This window comes from Myotis daubentonii, chromosome 15, assembly GCF_963259705.1.
Source record: "Myotis daubentonii chromosome 15, mMyoDau2.1, whole genome shotgun sequence".
Taxonomy (NCBI): domain Eukaryota; kingdom Metazoa; phylum Chordata; class Mammalia; order Chiroptera; family Vespertilionidae; genus Myotis; species Myotis daubentonii.
Genome location: NC_081854.1, coordinates 52,327,025 through 52,349,582, shown reverse-complemented (window position 1 = coordinate 52,349,582; position 22,558 = coordinate 52,327,025). Strand labels below are relative to the sequence as shown.

Below are 22,558 nucleotides of genomic sequence, written 5' to 3'. Positions count from 1 at the left end.
AGGGAGGCCCAGAGAGGTGAACCGGCCTGGCCAAAATCACACAGCAAATTGTCACACGCCACACAAACCCTCAAACACAGGCCCTGCGTTCGTTCCCACCTGTGAGCTCAGAGCTCCACTGCAGGATAGGATCCCCTAGAAGTATTGTGGAAACTATGCCCTCCTTGGGCCTCAGAGCACACAGGCCCAGGAAATGCACTTCCCACGGCCCAGACAGGGGCTGCCCAGGGTCCTGGCCTTTCCAGAATTAGGCCGGGAAGTCAACGTGTGGCTGTGGGTAAGTCACCGGGACGCCCTCTGGCTGCCTCTATTTGCTCGCCTGTCAAATGGGTAGGACCTGCTCAGCCTGAACAGCCTGACTTACTTGGGTGAGCTCAGAGGGCCCCTGAGAATCTCAGGGAAAAGTCAAAAAAGATTCCCCATGTCAGGGGTCATTCTCGATTCTCTAACGACCGGACAGCAGCTTGGTCTGGGGTCCCAAGTGTGAGCGCAGAGCCAGCCTGACCTGGGACGGGCAGCTCTGCACCTGCTGGCAGACACCCATCTCAGAGCCTCGGGCCTCTCACCTGGGCGCTGGGATTAATGACAGACGCTGCAGTGCGGCGTCCGGCACAGAACACCAGTGCTAGTCCAATGGCAGCTGCTCTTAGGCTCGTCCTTGTCATCATTACCATTAGTCCCAGAGGAGCACCTTCTGCAGGGTTAGGAGTCACCCCCGTGGATTGGGGAACGTTTTGCACAAACATCTCCAGCTATTGAGACACCTCACCAGCCCTACCCTGGCCCTGCCAGCACCACCAGGGCTGTTGGGGGACCTATGTACCCACAGTCATGGTTGCCTCTGGCCTGCAGTGTGCTCAGTGCCTGCCAAGATCCCTTTCTGCTGGGCCCGGAAGCAGCAGGCTATCAACTTCTGGAAGGTTCCCAAATCCCAGGGAATTCTACATGGAGGGTCAAAGAGACGGGCGAAGGTGGGCATCCCAGAGGAGCCACCCCCCCTTCCCCGCTCTCTACGTGAAAGGGTTAAAGGTGCAAGGAGGAGCCAAGGCAGCCAACTTGCCAGGGTTTGCCAGCCCCCTCCTCCCCCAAGTCACCCAGCAGGCTGTGCCCCCAAATTAAGGTCCTCACAGTCACCTTCCGCCTTCCGCAGACTCTTCATGGCACCCCAACCCCAAAAGAAGGAAGGGGGAGCCCTTAGGAGATGCAGGCACCTACTTGGGTCTCACTGGCTTTGCCGACCAGGACAGCCATGGTGCAGGAGCTCAGCGGGGGGCGGTGCCATTCATCCCAGGGCTCCAGGCAGCACGAACAAGTGGAGAATTGGACAGTCTACCAGCCCACCAGCCCGAGCCTGCGAGCCTGCGCCTGCCAGGCTGGCTCTGGAGCCAGTGCGACCCGGGTGGCGGATGAGCCACCAGTTCTTCCTGCTTCTAATCAGATTGTGCGGGTGACTGCAGAAGCGCCCCCAGGGAGGCCAGGTGGGGACCAAAAGGCTGTGGTTGCTAGGAAGAGCCGAGCTGTTGCCGGCAGAGACCTGGTCGCTAGGCGACCATCTGCCAGCGTCATCAGTCACCCCTGTGGCTCCACAAAGCTGGCCGAGAGCATCCTTCCCCCACCAGTGACAGCCCAGCGGCTTGCCCACGCAGACCCCTCTGGCCCTGGCTCTGGGATCGCTCGCTCTCTCACCACAGAGCCTCCATCCCTGCCTGAGGCCCGGGCCTGAAACTTCCCTGAGTTTGAAACTCTGGGTAAACATTTGTGTAGGCGCGTGTATGCAGCTGCAGCGTTTGTGGGTAACTGTAGTCATGTGCTGTGTGCATGAGCATGCGTGCAGGGTGCCATGTGGGTATCTGCAAGTGTGTACATGTGTGCCTGTGAGCACACATGTGCGGACATGTGTGTGTTGTGTATGTATGCAGACTTATGTGTCTGTGCCTGTGTGCTGGTGTGTGTGACAGTGCAGACACCTGTATGTACCTGTGTGCATGAGAATACATGTAGTTAGCGCATGTAGATGTGTGTGAGCACATTGGATCACTGGCCTTAAGAGCCATGGCACAGAAAGGGGTTTTCAGGCCTGAGTGTTGGGTGCGCAGGTGTAATGGGGGAACAACTCCCCCACTACGTGCTCCACACAGAGGCAGGTGGAAGGCAGAAGGCAAACGAGGCTGCACTAAGGGAGCTGGCAGCCTCAAAGGTCCTCACCCAGGGCAAGAGCGGTCACCTGTCCGTGCCAGCAGCCTGGCTCGGGGGCCCAGAGGGCAGAATTAGGACCAGGTGACAGAAATCATAAGGAAGCATGCTTAGTTTTGGTGGAAGAAATCACTTCATAAGCCAGGGGTGCATAGGGATGGAATGAATGCACAGCCTCTGCGAGGTGGTGAGCTCCCCATCACTGGAGGAAAGCAAACAGCTGTGTGGCCTCTGGCCGAGGATGAAAAGATTACATGCGACCCGGGCAAGGGTAGACTAAATGTAGATGACCCTGAGCAGGCTCCTATGCTGGCCTCAGGGTTTAACTCTTTCCTGGCAGGGACTAAAAATGACCCTCGGTGGGGATTCGAACATCCTGCCGCCCCCATTCTCACAGCCGGGCCGTGACCACCCCCTGCAGGGCGCTGCTGTTCTCCCCCACCTGACGGGTGTGGGGAGAAGCTCTGTGCAGGGATGTCCTTGCCCCTAAGAGCAGCAGAGCCTGTGCCCCTGACACTCATGGGCTACCCTGCCCCAGGCCACGGCCAGAGGGGCAGGTCAGGGAGGAAGGATGTGGGCCAGGGGGTACCACAGAGGGCAGAGTGACTGGGAATAGTGCCGGGGGTGGAGCCAAGGGAGCCATTCAATCAGTCTGGCCTGATGGGAATACAGGCTCCTCCTGCCTCAATCTCTCCACAACGCTGCTGCCAGATCATGCCCCTCCCCTGCTCACAAACCTGCAATGGCTCCCCACTGCTCCCAGGAAATTCAGTTCAAGGCCTTTACAATACGGCCCACTGCCTCTGAAGGATTATCATCTAATAGCCCCACCTCCCTGGGCCACTCCTGAGCCAAGGGCATAGCGCCTTACTCAGGCTCCTCCTCCTCCTCCTCATCTTCCTCTTCCTCCCCATCCTCCTCATCTTCTTTGTCCTCTTGAATCCAGGAAAACTCCCTGAAATGAGATCAGAGGCAAGAGGTGAGCCCCCCTGAAGATGCACCCCGAGTCCACCTCCTGCCCCAATTTTCAGTAAGATGTCCTGTGACCCCTTGAGATCAGACCTGAACCCCTCAACCAAGAATCAACCCGGGAACCCCCACCCGAGGAGCCCCAGGCTCTCGCTAACAACATGGCACGAGGGGCCTGTCTCAGCCCCTGATCCTCTCTGGGCCTCAGTTTCCCCCTCTGTGCAATGCAGGGCGCAGGGCTAAGGACCTGAGACTTCCTGTGGATGCACTCACGGGCATGCACAAGGGTGCATGTTGCAGAATTACTTACAACAACAAATTTTTGGAATCAACCTAAATGTCCATCAATAGTAGACAGGTTAAATCAATGCGGGCACATCCGTATGACGGAATAGGATGCATTTATTTAAAAATAAAAAGTGTGAGCAATCTCTATGTACTGAAGGGGAAAGATCTCAAGATAAATGGGTAAATGAATATAGCAAAGTGCAGCTAGGTAGGTGCATGCTATGCTTTGTGAATAAAAATCAAAATAAAAGGGGGGGGTCCAAGCTTGCATGTGCTCAGATGGTCCCTGGAATGGCACAGAGGAACCTGGGGAAGGGATGGGTGTCAGGGGGGAGGGGGGAGGGAGAGGCAGGCTTGGCCCACCCTCTGTGCCCTTTTAAGTCCTTGAGGTTCTGTACTAAAGTGCCTGTTGTCCTCCCAGTCATTCCTCCGGGCCTCCCCTGGCTCCCACCTGGACGTCTCTTCCCCAGCCTTGTTCTCCTCCGCGTAAGCTGACGCCACCGCTGCTGCTCCCTGCGGGCTGGCGCTGCCATCCTGAGCCTGGTCCTCCTCCCAGTGAGGGTCGACCTCTTCTAGGATGAGATCACCGGGCCCCTCTTGGCCTCCAGGGAGGATGCTGACTGCAGGGGACACAGGGTGTGGGGGAGAGTGGGCTTGGGGCTCAGTCCCAGGGACCATCCAGGGAGCCCCGGCCATCGCCAGCCATGCGCCAGCTCTCAGCCTAGCAGTGGACACGGCACCATGGTCAGCGGGACCGTTAACAACCGGATCGGGGCTAAGTGATGGGCTGCAGCCTGCGATCCGTCACCCTGTCTCCTGCCATCTGTTTTCCTCGTGAGGCCGAGCTTCCGTTACAGCGAGTCTGTGTCTCTCCTTCTTGGCGTCTGTGCAGAAGCAGAAACAACGCTTCTCACCACAGTGTGGCAGGTGATGCCAAAGACCGAGGCCCGAGGTCCCCCTGCACACCAGGCGCGGGGAGCCTGAATGTCCCCACGAAGCAGAGAGCGCTTGCCCGCTGCCTGCTCTCTCGGCGCCGCCCCTTGGTGACGGCACAGTACCCGCCTGTCATCTCAGCACCTGCCTCTGGGCGTCTTCTTCTCCTTCCTGGACCGAGAGGCTCCACGCCCCCCCCCCCCAACTTTCTCATGGAGGTGGTCCCAACTTTCTCATGGAGGTGGTCCCCCTTCAGAGAGAATCTGCAGCTTTCCACATTTCTCCGTGTGCCCTGGCCCCTGACAGTGAAAACTGGGGGCTGTGAGCTTGGTGGACGTGGGTGCAGGGGAGACTCATCAGGAACCTAAGCGCACCCCCAGGCAGGGAAAGGAGGAAAGGGGGAGGTTACTGGGATACCAGGTGTTTCCAAAAAGCTCAAGGGGTCTAGGTGGCCCTCATGCCAAGCACGCATGACTAATGGTGACTTACATATGTTTTTTATTGATTTCAGAGAGGAAGGGAGAGAGAGAGAGAGAGAGAGAGAAACATCAATGATGACAGAGAATCACTGATCAGCTGCCTCCTGCACGCCCCACACTGGGGATCAAGCCCACAACCTGGGCATGTGCTCTGACAAGGAATTGAACCGTGACCTCCTGGTCCGTAGGTCGATGCTCAACCACTGGGCCACGCCAGCTTGGCTGCTTACGCTCTTTAATGTCAATGAGAGCATCTGCTGCTGTCCACTGGCGGTCCCCACCCTGAGGCCAAGCCTAGGAAGAACGGCTCCTGGGAAAACCTGTGTCCCATGGGAACACCAGCTCCGTGACAGGCTCTGTGCTGAGACAGTCCTCTGTGGGCCTCCCCAGCCTTCCGGTGGGGGTCCTGCTGTCCAGCCTCAATGCCACAGGCTGTGCCCCCGGCCCTCCCCTGCTCTGGTGTCCCCGAAAGGCAGCTCTGGGACAGTGGAAAGGACTCTGATCCCCGCCTCGTCCTGCCAGGGGTCACTGTTCAAGGAGGATTGGGGGATCAATGGCCATTCACTCCCAGTCCCTGCAGGTCTTCTCTTCAGGACTCCCTTCTTTCCTTCCATCCATCCGTCCGTTTGTCCATCTGTGCTCTCCCAGGCTCCCTCCTCCCCTGTTTCAGAGGCCTCCCGCTGCTGCCACCCCTGAAACAAAGGAGAAGACAGAGGGTGGGTGGCTAGGTGGCCAGGCGGAGGGGCTGAATGAGTGAGTGCCTGAGTGGGTGAAGGCTGGGGAGGCTGGGGCAGAGTGGCGAGAAGGGGGACACAGCCCCGCAGGACCCCCAAAACATAACTCAAGCCCTAACTCCTGTCCCCTGTGAATGTGACCTTGTACCCTTATAGGAGAACACAGGGTGAGCGGACAGAGGAAGAGGCAGAGCCGGGGAGGCAGCTGCAAGTCCCAGGCACCGACTGCCCGCAGCCACCAGAAGCAGGGAGAGAGGCATGGACGGTGTGCCCCTCAGAGCCCCAGGAGGAGCCAACCCTGCCAGCACTTTGACCTTGGACTTCTGGCCGCGTGAACTGGGGGAGGGCATGATCCTGCTGCTGGAAGGCACCCAGTCTGCAGCCCCCGGCAACTAACACCGGGTCCCTGGTAGGGGTGTTGAGTTGCCCCTTGGCGGCCCCAGGGCCCTCTGCTGACCCCTGACCCCCACGCTCCGGCACACAGGGAGGCCCTGTGTGGGCTGGCTGAGAATTCTGCCTCCCTCCAGAGGAGCAGAGAGAAGGTTAAGAGGAGCCAGGGGGCCCAGCTGGTGTGGTTAAGTGGTTGAGCATTGAACCAGGAGGACACGGTTCGATTCCCAGTCAGGACACATGCCCAGGTTGCGGGCTCGATCCCCAGTGTGGGGCATGCAGGAGGCAGCTGATCAATGATGTTTCTCTCTCATCACTGATGTTTCTATCTTTCTCTCCCTCTCCCTTCCTCTCTCTGTCAATAAAAACATATTTAGGGGGAAGAGGAGCCAGGGGCTCCACCCTCAAAGCTCTCAGCCACCCCAGGGAGGGGTCTCTGTCCCAGGGCACGTTTTCCGTGCGGTAACCTCAGCCGGACTGAGAAGCTGCTGCCAGGCCACGTGGTCTCTCGTCTCCGAAAGTCCACAAGAACTTGTCCGGTGACCTTGGGCACAGCGCTACCTGCCCCGACAAGATGGGGGTCCCCGCTCTGTGTCCTCCAGGGCGGCCATGAGCTCCACAAGACTGTGGAGTCCTGCTCTGAGGCCTCCCTGCCAATGTCAACACAATCACACAGACCCCCTCGCCCCCTACAGCCGCTGTCAGACCCGAGCTCCACAGTCAGTTGGCCGGTCTGTGCCCCAGGCCACAGCAGCCGTTCCAGCCTCGAAGTTCTCATAAAGACCACCAACAGCCTACTGAGACTGGGGTGGGACGCAGCCTCACAGACACTGTGAGAGCAGCCCTGGGAGGCCCTGAGCCTTGCAGTCCCAGTGCCCGGATTCAGGTGGAATAAGGCCACCGCCCTCAGGGCCTGAGCGCCGCTTTGCCCACCTCGAGCATTCATCACAGGCCTGGCACATAGCAGGCCCTCCTTTACATGTGTGAACGAGTGAATGAGCAGATGAATGAATAGATGGATGGGAGCATGGATGGATGGATGGATGGATGGATGGATGGATGGATGGATGGATGGGTGGATGGGTAGATGGGTGGATGGGTGGATGGGTGGATGGGTGGATGGGTGGATGGATGGATGGGTGGATGGGTGGATGGGTGGGTGGATGGATGGATGGATGGATGGATGGATGGATGGATGAGTGGATGGATGGATGGGTGGATGGGTGGATGGGTGGATGGGTGGATGGGTGGATGGGTGGATGGATGGATGGGTGGATGGGTGGATGGGTGGATGGGTGGGTGGATGGATGGATGGATGGATGGATGGATGGATGGGTGGGTGGATGGATGGATGGATGGATGAGTGGATGGGGGGGTGGATGGATGGGTCAGTGGATGGGTGGATGGATGGATGGGTGGATGGATGGATGGATGGATGGATGGATGGATGGATGGATGGATGGGTGGATGGATGGATGGGTGGATGGGTGGATGGGTGGATGGGTGGGTGGATGGATGGATGGATGGATGGATGGGTGGGTGGATGGATGGATGGATGGATGAGTGGATGGGGGGGTGGATGGATGGGTCAGTGGATGGGTGGATGGATGGATGGGTGGATGGATGGATGGATGGATGGATGGATGGATGGATGAATGCCCTGTCCTCCACAGGCCTTTCCTGAGGCCACAAAATGAAAGACGAGCAGATTTGGGGCCCTAGCCCACCCTTCCTGCCTCAGCCTCTCCCCGAGTCCCGATGCAGGTCTGAGACAAAAGGCAACACACTCACCTACCTAACCTGGTCACAGGTAAGGGGATACCCTCCCAGCTCAAGGCAGCTGAAGTCTGTGGGGTCCAGTTCCCTGTCCGTCTCCCCTCACCCCTCAACCAGGAACTCTGCTTGGCCAAACCCGCCGGCCCAGCTGCCAGGGGCAGTGGGGGGCTCTTTCTGGGTGTCCCAGCAGGACGGGCTCCTCTGCATGGAAGCTCAAGACAGGCCAAGTTCATCCCCTCCTCCCCCTCCCCAGCCTCCAGCAGGGCCTCCAGCCACCATCTGCTCTGGGCCCGGCTCTGGCTCTCTGGCCAGGCTGACCTGAGGCGGGGCCTCGGAGCACAGGCTCCCTCAGGAAACCCTGACTGTGCCCCCGAGCGAGTGCAGGCCTGGCAGGGGACAGCCCACGTTCCCTGCGCGCTCAGGCCAAGCAACCCTCCCCGAGATGCAGGGGAGCACCCACCAACGTGTCACTTACTGGTCTGCACGTCACACGTCCCCGGGGCATCAGGCTCCTGCAGGGGGAGAAAGGGGAAAACCATGTGGCCTCCCCACCAGCTTCCCCGGTTCCACGGTCCCTCCCGCACACGCAGGGGCAAGAGACCTTCCTTCTCCCCACCAGGACACTCCCCCCCCCCGGCCCCGCCCCCAGTCCACGCAGAAGATCCCCTTGCTCCGGGCCCCACGCTTCCCTGCCTCCGAGGTCGGCTCTGCTCCAGCCGCTCTCCACTCCCTACCGCAGCAGGACGGGACCCAGGCCGCCCACCCCCAGTTCCAGGTGCTTCTATGAAGGTGTCCAGTTGTCCCCAAGAGAGAAGGGCCAGGGGCCAGGTTCTTGGAGGGGAAGAGGCGACCGGGGCCCTGTTCCCCAAACCCACCCACGCTGGAGTCCTAGACTGTCAGGAGGCACACAGAGCCTCAGGCTTCCTACAGCCCATTCTCCCAGAACGTGCAGGTCCTCTCTTACCTCTGGCCTCTGCACAGGCTGGTCCTCTGCCTGAGGGCCCTTTCCAATCACCCTCATTCACTGTCACCCACCCACCTCCTACTCCTTCAGGGCTCAGCTCACAGGCCACCTCCACTGGGAAGCCTTCCGTCATGCTCCCGGGAGGCTCCTCCTCTGCACCCCACATCCTCTCTGCTCCACCATGGTAGCACCTCCCCCACCGACTGTGACCTCTCGCAGGCAGGGCTGAGCCGGCCAGCTCAGCCCCGCAGACACGGTGCCTGAGAGAGTGCAGAATGGCGGGACAGGGCAGACAGGCGGGCTGGGCTCCCGTGGCCGGTGCCCTTCTCCCTTCTGTATGATGGCCCCCCTGAGACAGACCAACCATCCCACTCCTGCCCGCATCCCGGCCCTCCCTCCCCTAGCCCAGCACCCACCTGCTCCCCAGCCTTCCCACGGAGCACGGGCTGCGGCAGGGCCATCTGCAGTCTATGCAGGAGCCACTCCACCAACCTGTGGGTGGGAGAGAGTGGCCATGTCCAGGGGGGAAAGTGACACCCCAGGCAGACAGCAAGCCCCCCAGAAGGCAGACTAGAACCCAGGCCTCCAGCCCCAAAGACCATGGTCCCTCTCCCCCCCTCCTCCTTAGGCAAGTCTCAGGCTACTGCTCAGGCCCTAGCAGGTAGCTCAGGCTCCCCCACCCCCACCCCAACCCGCTGCAGGTGCCCCTAGGCCCCTCACCCATTGCCAGGCGGGGAACTAGTCAGTACCTAGCCCGATTTTATTTTATCTTTTGTATATATTTGTATTGATTTCAGAGAGGAAGAGAAAGGCAGAGATAGAAACATCAATGATGAGAGAGAACCATGGATTGGCTGCCTCCTGCACGCCCCCGATTGGGGATCGAGCCCACAACCTGGGCATGTGCCCTGACTGGGAATCCAACTGTGACCTCCTGGTTCATAAGTCAATGTTCAACCACTGAGCCATGCCGGCCAGGCCCTAGCTCGATTTTAAATGCATGTATCCTTTGGCCCAGGCTGAGAAGGTGCTGCTGAGGTGGCCCTGGGCAGGGGCCCTGGAAACCCCTTTGAGTTTTCTCCCAGGGGCATCTGTCACTTTTATAATTTTAAAAAGAGTTTGGTGAAGGTTGGGTGTTGGGCTGCTCCCCACGGGAGTGTGGCATTTAGGGGGGCTCACCTGGCAGTGTCCCCAGGGGGTGGCAGGGAGGAAGCCTGGAAGCCCGGCTGGGGCTCTGGAGTGGGCTCCTCCTGGGGCTCCTCCTGGGGCTCCTCCTCGGGCTCCGGGGGGCCAGGAGTGGGCAGGGGGGGACTCTCCGGGGCCTGCAGCACGGGCTCCGTTTCCAAGGAGCACCCTGGGGGCTCTAAGCAGCACAGAGAGAAGGAGATTCAAATTTCATGGGACCCCTTAAGGGCACAGGGGACCAGACTGAGGGGTAACCATGACTGAATGGGGAGCCCCTTGGGATCCCCCAACCATCCCCATCAGCAGACAGACATGGGACTGAGGCCCAGGGAGCAGAAGGACTTGTTCAAGACCTCACTAGGCTGTCCCAGGCCACTGGCTTCCCAGCCTGGCCTGGGGAGGGGGTCCTAGTGCCCCCACAATAGGCCAGCAAGCCCTGACCGCCCCCCCCAGCCAGGATCCCTAGGCCCAGTGCTACCCCACCCAGCCTGTGACCATCTCAGACAGCCCCTTCGCAGGTCCCCTCCTGTACCTGGGCCCAAGGCAGCGTCTGCAGGCTCGTCTCTGCAGCCCTGGATCATAAGCAGGGAGAGAGGTCACGGAGCAAGGCTGGCCCCACGCACCCCTCCCCTGGCCAGCTGTGCGCCCGCCCACCCTTCCCCTGAATCCAGCCCCTCCTCCATCACTCCTCCCATCAGGGACCCTCCAGGGACGGGGTGGGGACAGACGGCCTGAGACCCCAGAAGCCCCTCCCAGGTGGTCAGCTTCCTGCCGCCCCTTTTCTTCCACTTACCTCGGACGTTTTTGGAGGCTGAGGCAGCACTTTCCCCAGGTGCTGCTCCAACCACCTGAGCAGCCAGGGCACAGGCCTGCAGAGCGGCCGGTGGTCAGCCAGGTGGCCCGAGGAGTGGCCAGCCACGCTGTCCTGACCGCCTCACCCAGCCCCTCCCAGCCCTCGGCTCCCATTCTGCCCAGTGGGAGCCTTGTACTGAATATTCTCAAAGGACCTCAGGCCTGGCCCGTGTGGCTCAGTGGTTGAGCATCAGCCCAGGAACCAGGAGGTCACGGTTCGATTCCCACAGAGGGCACAAGCCCAGGTGGCCGGCTCAATCCCCAGTGGGGGTTATGCAGGAGACAGCCAATCGATCAGTGATTCTCTTTCATCACTGATGTTTCTATCCCTCTCTCTCCCTCTCTCTTCCTCTCTGAAATCAATAAATATATATGTATATATTTTTAAAAGAATGAATGAGGGAAGGGCTGAACGAACGGGTAAATGGAGAGGAACCCATAACTGGATTTCCCGTAGAGATTGCGAACTGGAGGCGTCAGGCTTATTTGGGGAGCCCACGCTGTTCTGACAACTTTTCAATGACTTGGCAGTTTGACATTAAAGCCTACATTTCCAGCATCTCCCCTTTTTTGCAATTACAGTTTACACCCAATATTATTTGTATTCGTTTCGGGTGTACAGCGTAATGTGCTTTACCCAGTGCTCCCCCCAAACCCCCCGTACCACCTGCCACCATACATGGTTATTACAATACTACTGCCTACCTCCCCTGGGCTGGCCCCCGACTACTCTGTAACTACCAAACTATACTTCCCAACCCCCCCCCTTTTCCACCCAGTCCCCCAGCCCTCCTCCCCGCTGGCCACCAACAGTCTGTTCTCTGTGTCTATGAGTCTGTTTCTGTTTTGGTTGTTCACTTATATTGTTACTAGAGGCCCGGTGCACAAAAATTTGTGCACTCAAGGTGGGGGGGGGTGGTGTCCCTCAGCCCAGCCTGTGCCCTCTCGCAGACTGGGACCCCTCGGGAGATAACGACCTGCTGGCTTAGGCCTGCTCCCGGGTGGCAGAGGGCAGGCCCAATCCCTAGGTGCAGCCCCTGGTCGGGCTCAGAGCAGGGCTGATTGGGGGGTTGGGGCGCCGCCCCCTGTCATGCACAGAGCAGGGCAGATTGGGAGGTTGTGATGCCACCCTCAGTCACGCTCAGGGTAGGGCCGATTGGGGGGTTGGGGCACTGCCCCCGTCACACTCAAGGCAGGGTCGATGGGGAGGTTGCAGCGCCACCCCCTGTCACGCACAGAGCAGGGCCAATCAGGGGGTTGGGGCGCTGCCCCCTGTCACGCACAGAGCAGGGTCAATCAGGGGGTTGGGGAGCTCCCCCCTGTCACTCACAGAGTAGGGCCGATAGGGGAGTTGGGGCACTGCCCCCTGTCACACACAGAGCAGGGCGGATCAGGGGGTTGGGGCGCCGCCACTGTCACACTCAGGGCAGGGCCGATGGGGAGGTTATGGCTCTACCCCCTCACACACAGAGCAGGGCCCATGGGGGGGGAAGGGGGGCGTTTGGGGCACCGCACCCTGTCACACACAGAGCCACAGGGCGATCAGGGGGTTTGGGCACTGCCCCCTGTCACGCTGATCCTGGTGCCAGGAGGCCTCGCGGCTCCGCTGATCCCAGTGCTGGGAGGCATATTACCCTTTTACTATATAGGATAGAGGCCTGGTGCATGGGTGGGGGCCAGCTGGTTTGCCCTGAAGGGTGTCCTGGATCAGGATGGGGGTCCCCACTGGGGTGCCTGGCCAGCCTGGATGAGGGGATGATGGCTGTTTGCAGCTGGTCACACACCTTTCATGGTGGGGGTCCCCACTGGGGTGCCTGGCCAGTCTGGGTGAGGGGCTGAGGGCTGTTTTCAGGCTGGCGGGTGACTGAAGCTCCCAACTGCTCCTTTTTTTTCTTTTTCTTTTTTATTCTGGGCCAGCTTTAGCTCTGACTCCAGCTCTGAGGCCTCTGCTGCTGAAAGCAGGTATCTGGTTTGTTTGTGTTCTATAATCGAAACAATGTATAACTCCAGCTCTGAGATCCCGGGCCAGCTGAAAGCAGGTTTCTGGGGTTTTGTTTAGCTTCTATATTTGTAACTATGTTTCAAACTGCAAGCTCAGAGGCCGGCAAGGCAGGCGGGGAACGTTGGTTTCCTCTGTCACTGAAGCAAGCAAGCCTCATGTTAGCTTCAAGCTGCCTGGCTGCCGTCTGCCATCTTGGCTGGCAGTTAATTTGCATATCACCTGGATTAGCCAATGGGAAGGGTAGCGGATGTACGCTAATTACCATGTTTCTCTTTTATTAGATAGGATTCTGATTCCACATCTAAGGGAAACCATATGGCACTTGTATTTTCTAGCTTCTCTTGAAAAACTGGAGGATCTGGCCTCCCTGGGCCCGCACTCCTACAGGGCAGAGGCACCTGGAACTGAGCAGGCCCCTCCCTGGAGAAGGACACAGGCTCCTCACCCAGCCTGTCCCCCTGATGACAAGGCAGCCACCCCTTCAACCACCTCTGACAAGTTCCACACTGTTGACAACTATGAGGCCAACCTAGGTGCCCCCATGTCCCCCATGGTGGCCCAGGCTCTGCCTCTGGGCTCCACATGGCATCGCCTACACCCGTGGTCGGCAAACTGCGGCTCACAAGCCACATGCGGCTCTTTGGCCCCTCGAGTGTGGCTCTTCCTAAGCCTTAGGAGTATCCTAATTAAGTTAATAGCAATGTACCTACCTATATAGTTTAAGTTTAAAAAATGTGGCTCTCAAAAGAAATTTCAATCATTGTACTGTTGATATTTGGGTCTGTTGACTAATAAGTTTGCTGACCACTGGCCTACACGAAGCCCACCTTGTGAGGAGCTCACCCACACCTCTTCCCATCCTCAGAAGGTGTCCCTGCCTGGGGATCTCACAAGAATCAACACAACAAGCCATGGGCAGCACAGGACCCATAGCCCCATTCTGTGGATGAGAAAACTGAGGCCCAGAAGAGACCAACCGCATGTCCAAGGTCACACACTGAGGTGGTGGTGGACCCTGCTCTTAAACACAAGACCCTGGGCTCTGTACACACTGGCTCCCCTCTCCCATCCCCCTCAATACCGCCCCCCTCACACACACACACACACACACACACACACACACTACAGATGAGGCTCAGGGGCACCCAAACCAGCGCTCAGAGCCGGGGACTCACCCAGTGTCCTTTGCCCTGGAGGCCTCGTTGGATCCATCTGCAGAAGAAGGCATGGCGGTCAGCAACAAGAGGCCTGCCCAGAGCCCCCCGGTCACCCCAACTCAAAACCAGGTTTGAAGCCAGGGCCAGGCCCACGCTAATGGCCCCTCAGCCCCCCCTCTGTAAAGCCATCCTCCCTCCTGGCCTTACCTGAGGCCCCAGTGCTGCAGTGCCCAAGGATCTGAGCTCCTGCCTGTGGGGACGGACAGACGGACAGCTGTGGGCAGAGAGCCCAGGTGCGCCAGCCTCCCAGGGCCCCCTCCGTACCCGACCCTCCCAGTCCCACAGTACCTGACCGGGGCCCTCGAAGCCGACTGCAGTGCTATGGACGGGCTGTGGGATGATCTTCACCACGCCCTTCCTCAGCCAGGTCAGCACCCAGGCGCTGGGACTGTGGGGGACAGAGGTACACGCCCACCTTCAACCTCCCCAGCCCCAGCCTGGTCCGAGTGGACGTACAACTAAATAAAGATCCTGGGTTTTCCAACCTAAAGCAATTGGTTGGAATTGCAAACCTCTATCTCCCCCCGGGAGACTTCAGACATGCTGTCTTCCCTCCCTGGGAAGTGGGGGCACCAAGTCTCTGTGAGTTGGGTGTGCCCGGTGCCATCCTGAGCCCATGCTTAAGAGCAGCCAGCTCTCACCATCATCCTGCCTCCCCCTCATCTGGCTCAAGGGTCCCCACCCTGCGCTTGGCACACATCCCATGCTCTAGAGCAGTGGTTCTCAACCTTCCTAATGCCGCGACCCTTTAATACAGTTCCTTGTGTTGTGGTGACCCCCAATTTCATTGTTACAAATTGAACATAATTAAAGCATAGTGATTAATCACAAAAACAATATGTAATTATATATGTGTTTTCCGATGGTCTTAAGCGACCCCTGTGAAAGGGTCGTTCGACCCCCGAAGGGGTCGTGACCCACAGGTTGAGAACCGCTGCTCTAGAGGGTGGAGGGTTTCTGGTGGGCGGGAGGGGGGGCGGCGGTTTCCTTGTGGCCGAGACTGGTCATCCTAGATATGAGGGTTCTGGGCTCACTGCCTGGGCCAGCCCCAGCCGCAGACGTGCTCACTTGGGTAACTTGTGAGCAGAGATTTCATGTAAAAGTCGGAGTTTCTGGCCGCGCTGGCCATTTCACTCCGGCACTGAGAATCCCACCCTCACTTCTCCTGGTCGCGTGGCCCATGTGGTTAGAGACAGCCCCCCACTCCTGAGGCTTTCTTCAGCTAATTCCCCAAATGTCCCACATTTGTCCTGGAAGTGACCGTGGCTCTGAGAACAGTGTGGGCCCCACTCCAATGGCTCCCTAGCTGGACAGGGGGTGGGCCCTCAGGAGGGGGAGGGGTACAGCACCTGTTCATTCCAGGGTCCACAGCAAGCTGGGCCTGGAGGGATGAGGGCGGAGTAGAGGCGGCTTTCTGGGTCTCTGGAAAAAGAGGCCCCCCCACTTCATATTCATTTTTTAAATATACTTTTTATTGATTTCAGAGAGGAAAGGAGAGGGAGAAGGAGAGAGAGAGATAGAAACATCCATAGTGAGAGAGAATCATCGATCAGCTGCCTCCTGCACACCCCACACTGGGGATCGAGCCCACAACCCGGGCCTGTGCCCTGACCGGGAATTGAACCGTGACCTCCTGGTTCATAGGTCGGTGCCCAACCACTGTGCCACACCAGCCAGGCAAGTCCCCCACACTTTAAGATCTGGAGCCTTGGAGAGCCCATTTCTACCCTGTTTGGGAGGTCAAGTCAGAGGCAGGGGAACCCCAAGCAGGTCAGGAGGCTGGGATTCCAGCTCAGCTCAGCCTCAAAGTGCCCAGGAGCCCAGCAATGTTTCCCCAGCTCCTATCTATCTTGTCTCTACCCTTGTGCATGCCAGCCTGTGGCTCCTCTACAGGCTGAGGGGAGAACACAGCCCGTCCCAGCTGGGCCCTGCCATCCTGGGCATCAGCACTCACCCTGCGGGCCGGGGGCAGCCACAGCTCCTTCCTCCACTTCCAATGGCTCCTCGGGAGGCTGGAGGGTTCAGAGAGGACCATGTAAGCCCTCGAGAGGCCAGTCTGGTTCCGGCAGGGGCAGCCCCTGACCCACCCGTAAGGGACCCTTCCACCTCCCAGGGGACCAAACAACTCTACCCTCATAATCGTCTCTGTAAATCCTGGCGGCCTCACCTTCCCCCTGGGACACGCCCTTCCTCCCAGCCCTAAGGGCCCCCCATCCAGGGCGGGGCCCTCACACACCCCCAGTGGTCCCCAGGCCTATCACACCCCCCACTGAGACAGTCTTACCACCAAACAAATACCAACTGAACTAAGCAGCACGCTCAGTGACGCAGTAGACTCATTCCAGAAGCTCCCAGTCTCAGGGTGGACTGTAGCAAACAGCCCATGCCCTGGCTACTTGGGCAGCTCTATTCTAGACTCTCGAGGCTGCCAAACAACGCCCCGTAGGCCAAACTCAGCCTGCTGCGCATTTTGTAAATAAAGTTTTATTGGAACACAGCCCTGCTCATTCGTTGACGTATTGCCGATGGCTGTTTTCACACGTCAATGGCAGCGTTAAGTAATGACCAGAGATGGCATGACCCGCGAAGCCTGAAATCTTCACTGAGGAGCATGTCCTCCCTCGCCTTCCCTTCTTACCAGCCACTCGCCTTCTAGCTTGGCCTCCCGGGGGGCTGTGTCAGGCTCTGGCGCTGGTTCCAGCTCCGCCTCCAGGTCCGGCTCCGGCTCTGGTTCGGCCCCCTCCTCCTCCTCCATCCTGGTCTTCTGTGGGGTCCCTGGAGGCTGAGGCAGCACCCTCTGGACCCAGCCCAACATCCTGACACCTGGAGAGCACAGAGTCCTCAGGCCTCCCCACCAAGTGGGGGCCGCTTTGGTGGATTACACATTTCCCTTTCCTCTCCTCTTGAAATATGTTTGCAGGCCGAAACCGGTTTGGCTCAGTGGATAGAGCGTCGGCCTGCGGACTGAAGGGTCCCGGGTTTGATTCCGGTCAAGGGCATGTACCTGGGTTGCGGGCACATCCCCAGTGGGAGATGTGCAGGAGGCAGCTGATCAATGTTTCTCTCTCATCGATGTTTCTAACTCTCTATCTCTCTCCCTTCCTCTCTGTAAAACAATCAATAAAAAAAATATTTAAAAAAATATATGTTTGCAATTATATCTCCAAGTAGCACTAGTCAGGCCCACAAACACATGTGTAGAAAGAGACTGATCACATCAGTGTTACAGCAGCAGATGAAAAAATTCACATATCCCTCAGCAGGAGACTGGTTATTGGAAAACACCTCAATGTTCACCTGTTGGATAAATTACACTCCATGCAGTAACGGAATATTGTGGATCTGTCTGCACTAACATGGGAAGTTTTACATGCTCTAGTCATGAGCAAATCAGTTAGACTCAGAGTCCCTCAGTTTGCCTGTCTGTAAAATGGGGTATAAGTGCCTACTTTGTGGGGGTGACTGGAAGGATGAAATAAACTGGTTAGAACAGTGAGTTGCACACACTGGAAGCTTGATCAACGGCTGTGACTGTTATTTGGAGTAAAAATGCTTGTTGTGGAATATCATGTTCAGCATAACCCCCTTGCAAGTTTTTATAAAAGCATTCTAATAGGTAAGTGGGAAATCTGTTTGAATACAGACAAAATTAACCTATTTTCATGATTTCAACGTTTTAAAGTAAAATGACAGGGAAGCCCCTTGTGCATGGTTTACTGGGATAGGTCAGCCCTGCCCTGTATGGGTTCAGTTTCTGGTATCATTTACCTTCGGGGGGAACAGGGAGCCCCCTCCCTCGTGATCAGATCCCCGCAGGAGGGCCTACCCTAGCGGCACCACACAGGTGAGGCTGTGCAAACTCCCAGCCCTGAATGGTCCCTTCCGGGCCATGCCCGCCCCAGCCTGGGCAGCCTCCTCTGTCCCTGCGCCACCAAGGACCCCAGCCGCCCGCTGAAAGGGCAGGCCCGGGCCCAGGATCCCTGCCCCGGGGCCCTGCTCCCTAAAGCCCATGCCATGCTGCCTCCTTCTGCTCACAGCTCTGACTTCTGTCCCCACTCGGCCTCAGCAGCCAGCCTCCCCTATGAGGGGCTCAGCCTCCAAAAAAGTGAACTTGGGCCAGACATGACCCCTCCAGGCATCCATGTCCCTGCTGGGTGGGGTATAGACCGTGGCTGGGGGCCCAGGCACCGCTGTGGTCCTAGCTGTCCCTCTCAGGGCCCCCTTCCGACCAGCCTTTCAGAATCTTTTGAGGAGCTGGTGAAAATGTTGATTCCCAGGCCCCCAAGCCCTCTGCGGGCCTAGAATCTGCATTTCACAAGCTGCCCTGGGAGTCGGATGCACGCTAAGGTTTGAGCCGCGCGGGGAGGGCCGGGGGAGGGAAGCCCTGGGTGCTCAGCGGTTCTCCGTGTCTAAAGGCCTCGCGAGCAGGAGAGCATGGGGATCCCATCAGCAGGCCCACCACCACCTCATCCCCACTTACCTGCCCTGCGGCCGGCCACCAGCCAGGAAGTGCCTTCTCCCCACCACTCACAGCTGCCCTCTCAGACACAGGGATTAATTGACAGCACCGGGCAGGCGGCCCCTTAATTGACAGCACAGCACAGGGCCGTGTGCAAAGGATTAGCAGGTGCCAAATGGGGGTGGGGAGGAGGCTGATGCTCAGGGAGTCCAGCAAGGAGTCTGGGGGAGGGGGGGGGGGCGCAGATTTGGGAGCCTCGGGGGGCCCAGGGGCCTGGCTCCCCACATACCTTGGCCAAGCTGCAGAGTGGCTGGTCAGAGAATGACCGCTTGGGGTTCCCGGGTGATCCTGGGAGACTCCTCCAAGTGGCAGGGGCTTGCCCACTCTCGGTCATCAGTGGCCGTCGTACACCCCAGCCCCCCAGCGCCAAGGCCGAACTCAGGCGGATTCTCTCTGGTCCCGAACCCTCGAATCCCGGGCAGCTGGGGCGGGGCGGGGCCCCAGCAGCTCCTGCGTGGGCTCTGCCCAAACCGCTGTGGCCCCAGGGCCAGGCCTTGAGGAAGGATGGAGGACTGAGGGGTGACTGACTGGGGGTGAGCTGGCCCCCTGAACTGAGGTGGGACCCTGGAGGGGAGACAGAGATCTCGGGGAGGAGGACAAGAGGGACAGAGGCCCGGGAGAGAGGGACGCTGAGGCGACAGGACCTAGACGGGCGGTGGGGTAGAGGGATGTTCAGCAAAGGGGTGGGAGCCTAACTTGATCATCCACAGTATTTCTCGAGCTCTTCCTCCGCGCCCAACAGCGTGCCAGCCTTGGCCCATTGAGCAAGACAGGCACGGGGCCTGCCCTCCTGGAGCTTCTATTCAACGGAGGGGACAGAAGTAAACCAGATTAAGGAGGAGTAAAGAAATATTGCCGCCCAGCTGGCGTGGCTCAGTGGTTGAGCATGGACCTATGAACCAGGAGGTCACGGTTCAATTCCCAGGTTGTGGGCTCGATCCCCAGGAGGAGGTGTGCATGAGGCAGCTGATTGATGCTGATGTTCCTCTCTCATCAGTGTCTCTATCTCTCTCTCCCTCTCCCTTCCCCTCTCTCTCTGTAAAACCAATAAAAACATATTTTTTAAAAAGAAATATTGCAAATGTTGCTGATTCCATGAAAGAAGCAAACAGGGCAGGGAGTAGGGGCTGGCAGGTGTCTGTGAAGAGGTAGACATGTGAGCTGAGACATGAAAAGCAAGATCTGAGTGAACGGTGGTCCAGACGGAGGACGCTGCCAAGGTGAAGGTCCTGCGGCTGGAATGACCTTGACTGCACCTGAGGAGGAGAGGGGCCGGGGCCGGGGCTCGGTGGGTGTAGGGAGAGTGGCAGGAGATGAGGCCCAGGCAGGTCATGTCGGCCTGTGAGCCATGAGAAGACTGGGTTTTAGCTGATGGGCCGCATGAGCCTGTCCTGTCTGCGGCTGCGACCATCGGTAAAGACAATCCATGGTTATACTGTGTAGCAGGAAAACGGGTTACCGCTTGTAGGAAGTTGGGGCTGTGACTTGGAAGAGGTACTGGAAGCTCCTAGGCTCTGTTTTTTGCTTTCTTTAGTCGGCATCTATTTTTTTAGAACAACTTTAAGAGGTATAATTTACATGCCATAAATTTCACCCGTTTTAGTGTACAGTGATTTTTTAGTAAAATGCCTGAGCTAGGAAATTAGCACCCTCTAGTTTTAGAACACTCCCATCACCCATTCCATCCCCCCCCCGCCCCCCAAGATCCCTCCTGTGACTTCCCGTCCCACCCCAGGCCCAGGCAACCACTAATCTGCCTTCCGTCTCCCAGGCTTTGCCTTTCTCGCACATTTTATATAAATGGATCGCACAATCCGTGGAGTGTTTTCGTGTGTGATTTCTTTCCTAATGTTCTAGGCATCATGTTTTTGAGGATCAGCCACATGATAGCACGTATCTTGGTTTCTTTTCCATTCTCAAGAGTATCCCCTGGTGTAGCTCTAACACCGTCTGTTTATCTGTTCGCCAGTCAGCAGACACTTGGGTTCTTGCCACTCTTGGGCCATTATAAAGAATGAACATTTGCGTGAAGTCTTTGTGTGGCCATATCTTTTCATTTATCTTGGGAAGATTCTTAGAGGTACAATTGCTGGGTCATATGTCAATTTATGTTTCACTTTTTCTTTTTTAAGCTCAGAGCAGACGGGCGAAGGAGAGAGAGATAGAAACATCAATGATGTGAGCGAATCACGGATCAGTTGCCACCTGCAGGCCCTCTAGTGGGGATCAAGCCTGCAACCCGGGCATGTGTCCTGACGGGGAATCGAATCGTGACCTCCTGGTTCATAGGTCGACACCCAACCACTGAGCCACACTGGCCGGGCTCTGTTTCACTTTCTGAGAAACTGCTAAACTTTTTTTGCAAAGTAGTGCCCCATGTCTTGACTTCCGTGGTAGTTACATGAGGTCTCATTTTATAAATTTTTGGTCACATTATTTATGCACTCTGTATTTTGTTACGTTTCACAGCTTTAAAATAGTTAGAAATAAATGGGGGGGGGGGGTGTGACTGAAGTCAACTCTGGGAGAGTTTTCCATGAGCTGCGGGATTGGGGATGCTGCCCTGGAGCTGCATGGAGCCCTGCAGGGGGAGCAACTGGGGAGCCGGATCCTACGTGATCTCACAGGCTCAGCACCCGGGCAGGCATATGCAAAGTACATATGCAAAGTATATGCAAATAGGTCAGGCTCTCCCAGGGATCCCCCACCTTAGGGTCTCTCTCTACTGGTTGTGACCAAGGTGGTCACAGGCCCCAGGGCTTGGGGGTGCTAGGCTTAGGCACTCGTGACCTTGCTTTCTGGGAAGGAGGGGGGAGGCTGCAGGGGGCTGGGATGATGTATCACCTGCTAATCCCTGTCCTGCTGAGGCCACAGCTCTCCCTGATCCCCTTATGCTGACCCTGGATACGGCCGCCACTAATCCCCACCCCTGGAGCCCCAAGGGCTGGCAGGCAGGGCAGTGCCCTCGTCCCCGAGGTTTGCAGGGCGGGAGGGCCCTCCCAGACCCCAGACACCCCTCATGGCAGGGCCTGGAACCCTTGCTTAACACCGATGGGAGCCTTGAAGCCCAGAGAGAGACAGTAACTCGTCCAGGGTCACACCGCCTACCCTGGCCAGCCCTGGCATGGCCACCCCCAGGGAGCCCGGCTCCCTGTCTGACATTTCCCAACATGCCTGGCCTGTGCTGTGGCCCAGGGGACAGCAATCTTCAGGAAGGCTGAAATGGGGGGCGGGGTGGGGGGCAGACAGAGGACCCCTGGCGGCAGGCTCTTCTCCCCAGAGCCTGTGGTTGCTAGGGTTGCCAAGGAGTGGGTGCCCTCACAATCAGGTGGCAATGGGCATTGTGTCTGCAGAACATTCTTTATTCCCCTACTGTCTTATAAGGCACTGGGCCTGGCCCACCTCCCTGTCTCTTCCCCGCCCTGAGCAGCTGGAAGAAGAGAAAATCCTTATAAGCCCGAGCACTTGGGGCCTGCGCCCTGCAGATCAGGTAGCCACTGTGGGTGGGTCAGGAGCAGAGGGTCCTCCCTTCCCTGCTCCACTCCCTGTCCCTCCCCCTGCAAGCCCATCCCTGTGTCCTCTCCCTGCTCCTCCATGGCCCTGGTCCTCGCCTCCTGCCCACCTACCACCACCTCCATCTCTCACCTCTAACGGGGCTCAGGAAGGAAATGAGCTGAGTCAACAAATCCTCACTACAGTAGAAAAGGCGGAATGGCTCCTGGGAATGCCTGCTTTTTAAAGGGAGGCGCTGCCCAGGGAGCAATGTTTCCCCAGCTCCTATCTATCTTGTCTCTCCCCTTCTTTAAAATGCCTTTGTCTCCCTGTAGAATTTTGAGTAAATGCCAGAGGCCTTAGCTAAGGCCAAAAGTCCATAATTAGTTCTCATTCTGAGCTAAATCTGAACCCAGTTGCTGCTGCTGCTTCCTGCTCCTTATTTAAGAATAGACTCAAATGCCACCTCCTGTAGACCATTCCCCGAATGCCACAACCCCAGCCTCCCCAGACACACACACCCCCTGTCCTGACCCTGTGAGAGCCCTTAGCACATCCTGGGTGT

The 22,558-nt window shown here is 57.9% G+C and overlaps 1 protein-coding gene across 1 annotated transcript in view; it reads right to left on the bottom strand.

Moving 5' to 3' along the window:
• CNGB1 (cyclic nucleotide gated channel subunit beta 1) overlaps window positions 1-18,570 on the bottom strand; it is a 50,771-nt gene extending 32,201 nt beyond the window's left edge. The window contains exons 1-14 of the mRNA XM_059665449.1: window positions 18,463-18,570; window positions 16,621-16,805; window positions 15,937-15,994; window positions 15,332-15,404; window positions 14,271-14,370; window positions 14,130-14,172; window positions 13,941-13,977; window positions 10,705-10,780; window positions 10,444-10,483; window positions 9,906-10,089; window positions 9,143-9,218; window positions 8,238-8,274; window positions 3,902-4,070; window positions 3,065-3,148 (exon numbers count right to left, since the gene is read on the bottom strand). Of these exons, the coding sequence (XP_059521432.1) occupies window positions 3,065-3,148; window positions 3,902-4,070; window positions 8,238-8,274; window positions 9,143-9,218; window positions 9,906-10,089; window positions 10,444-10,483; window positions 10,705-10,780; window positions 13,941-13,977; window positions 14,130-14,172; window positions 14,271-14,370; window positions 15,332-15,404; window positions 15,937-15,994; window positions 16,621-16,797 (1,154 nt within the window). The 5' untranslated portion in view covers window positions 16,798-16,805; window positions 18,463-18,570. The remainder of the gene's footprint in view (window positions 1-3,064; window positions 3,149-3,901; window positions 4,071-8,237; window positions 8,275-9,142; window positions 9,219-9,905; window positions 10,090-10,443; window positions 10,484-10,704; window positions 10,781-13,940; window positions 13,978-14,129; window positions 14,173-14,270; window positions 14,371-15,331; window positions 15,405-15,936; window positions 15,995-16,620; window positions 16,806-18,462) is intronic.
• Window positions 18,571-22,558: the final 3,988 nt, after the last annotated feature.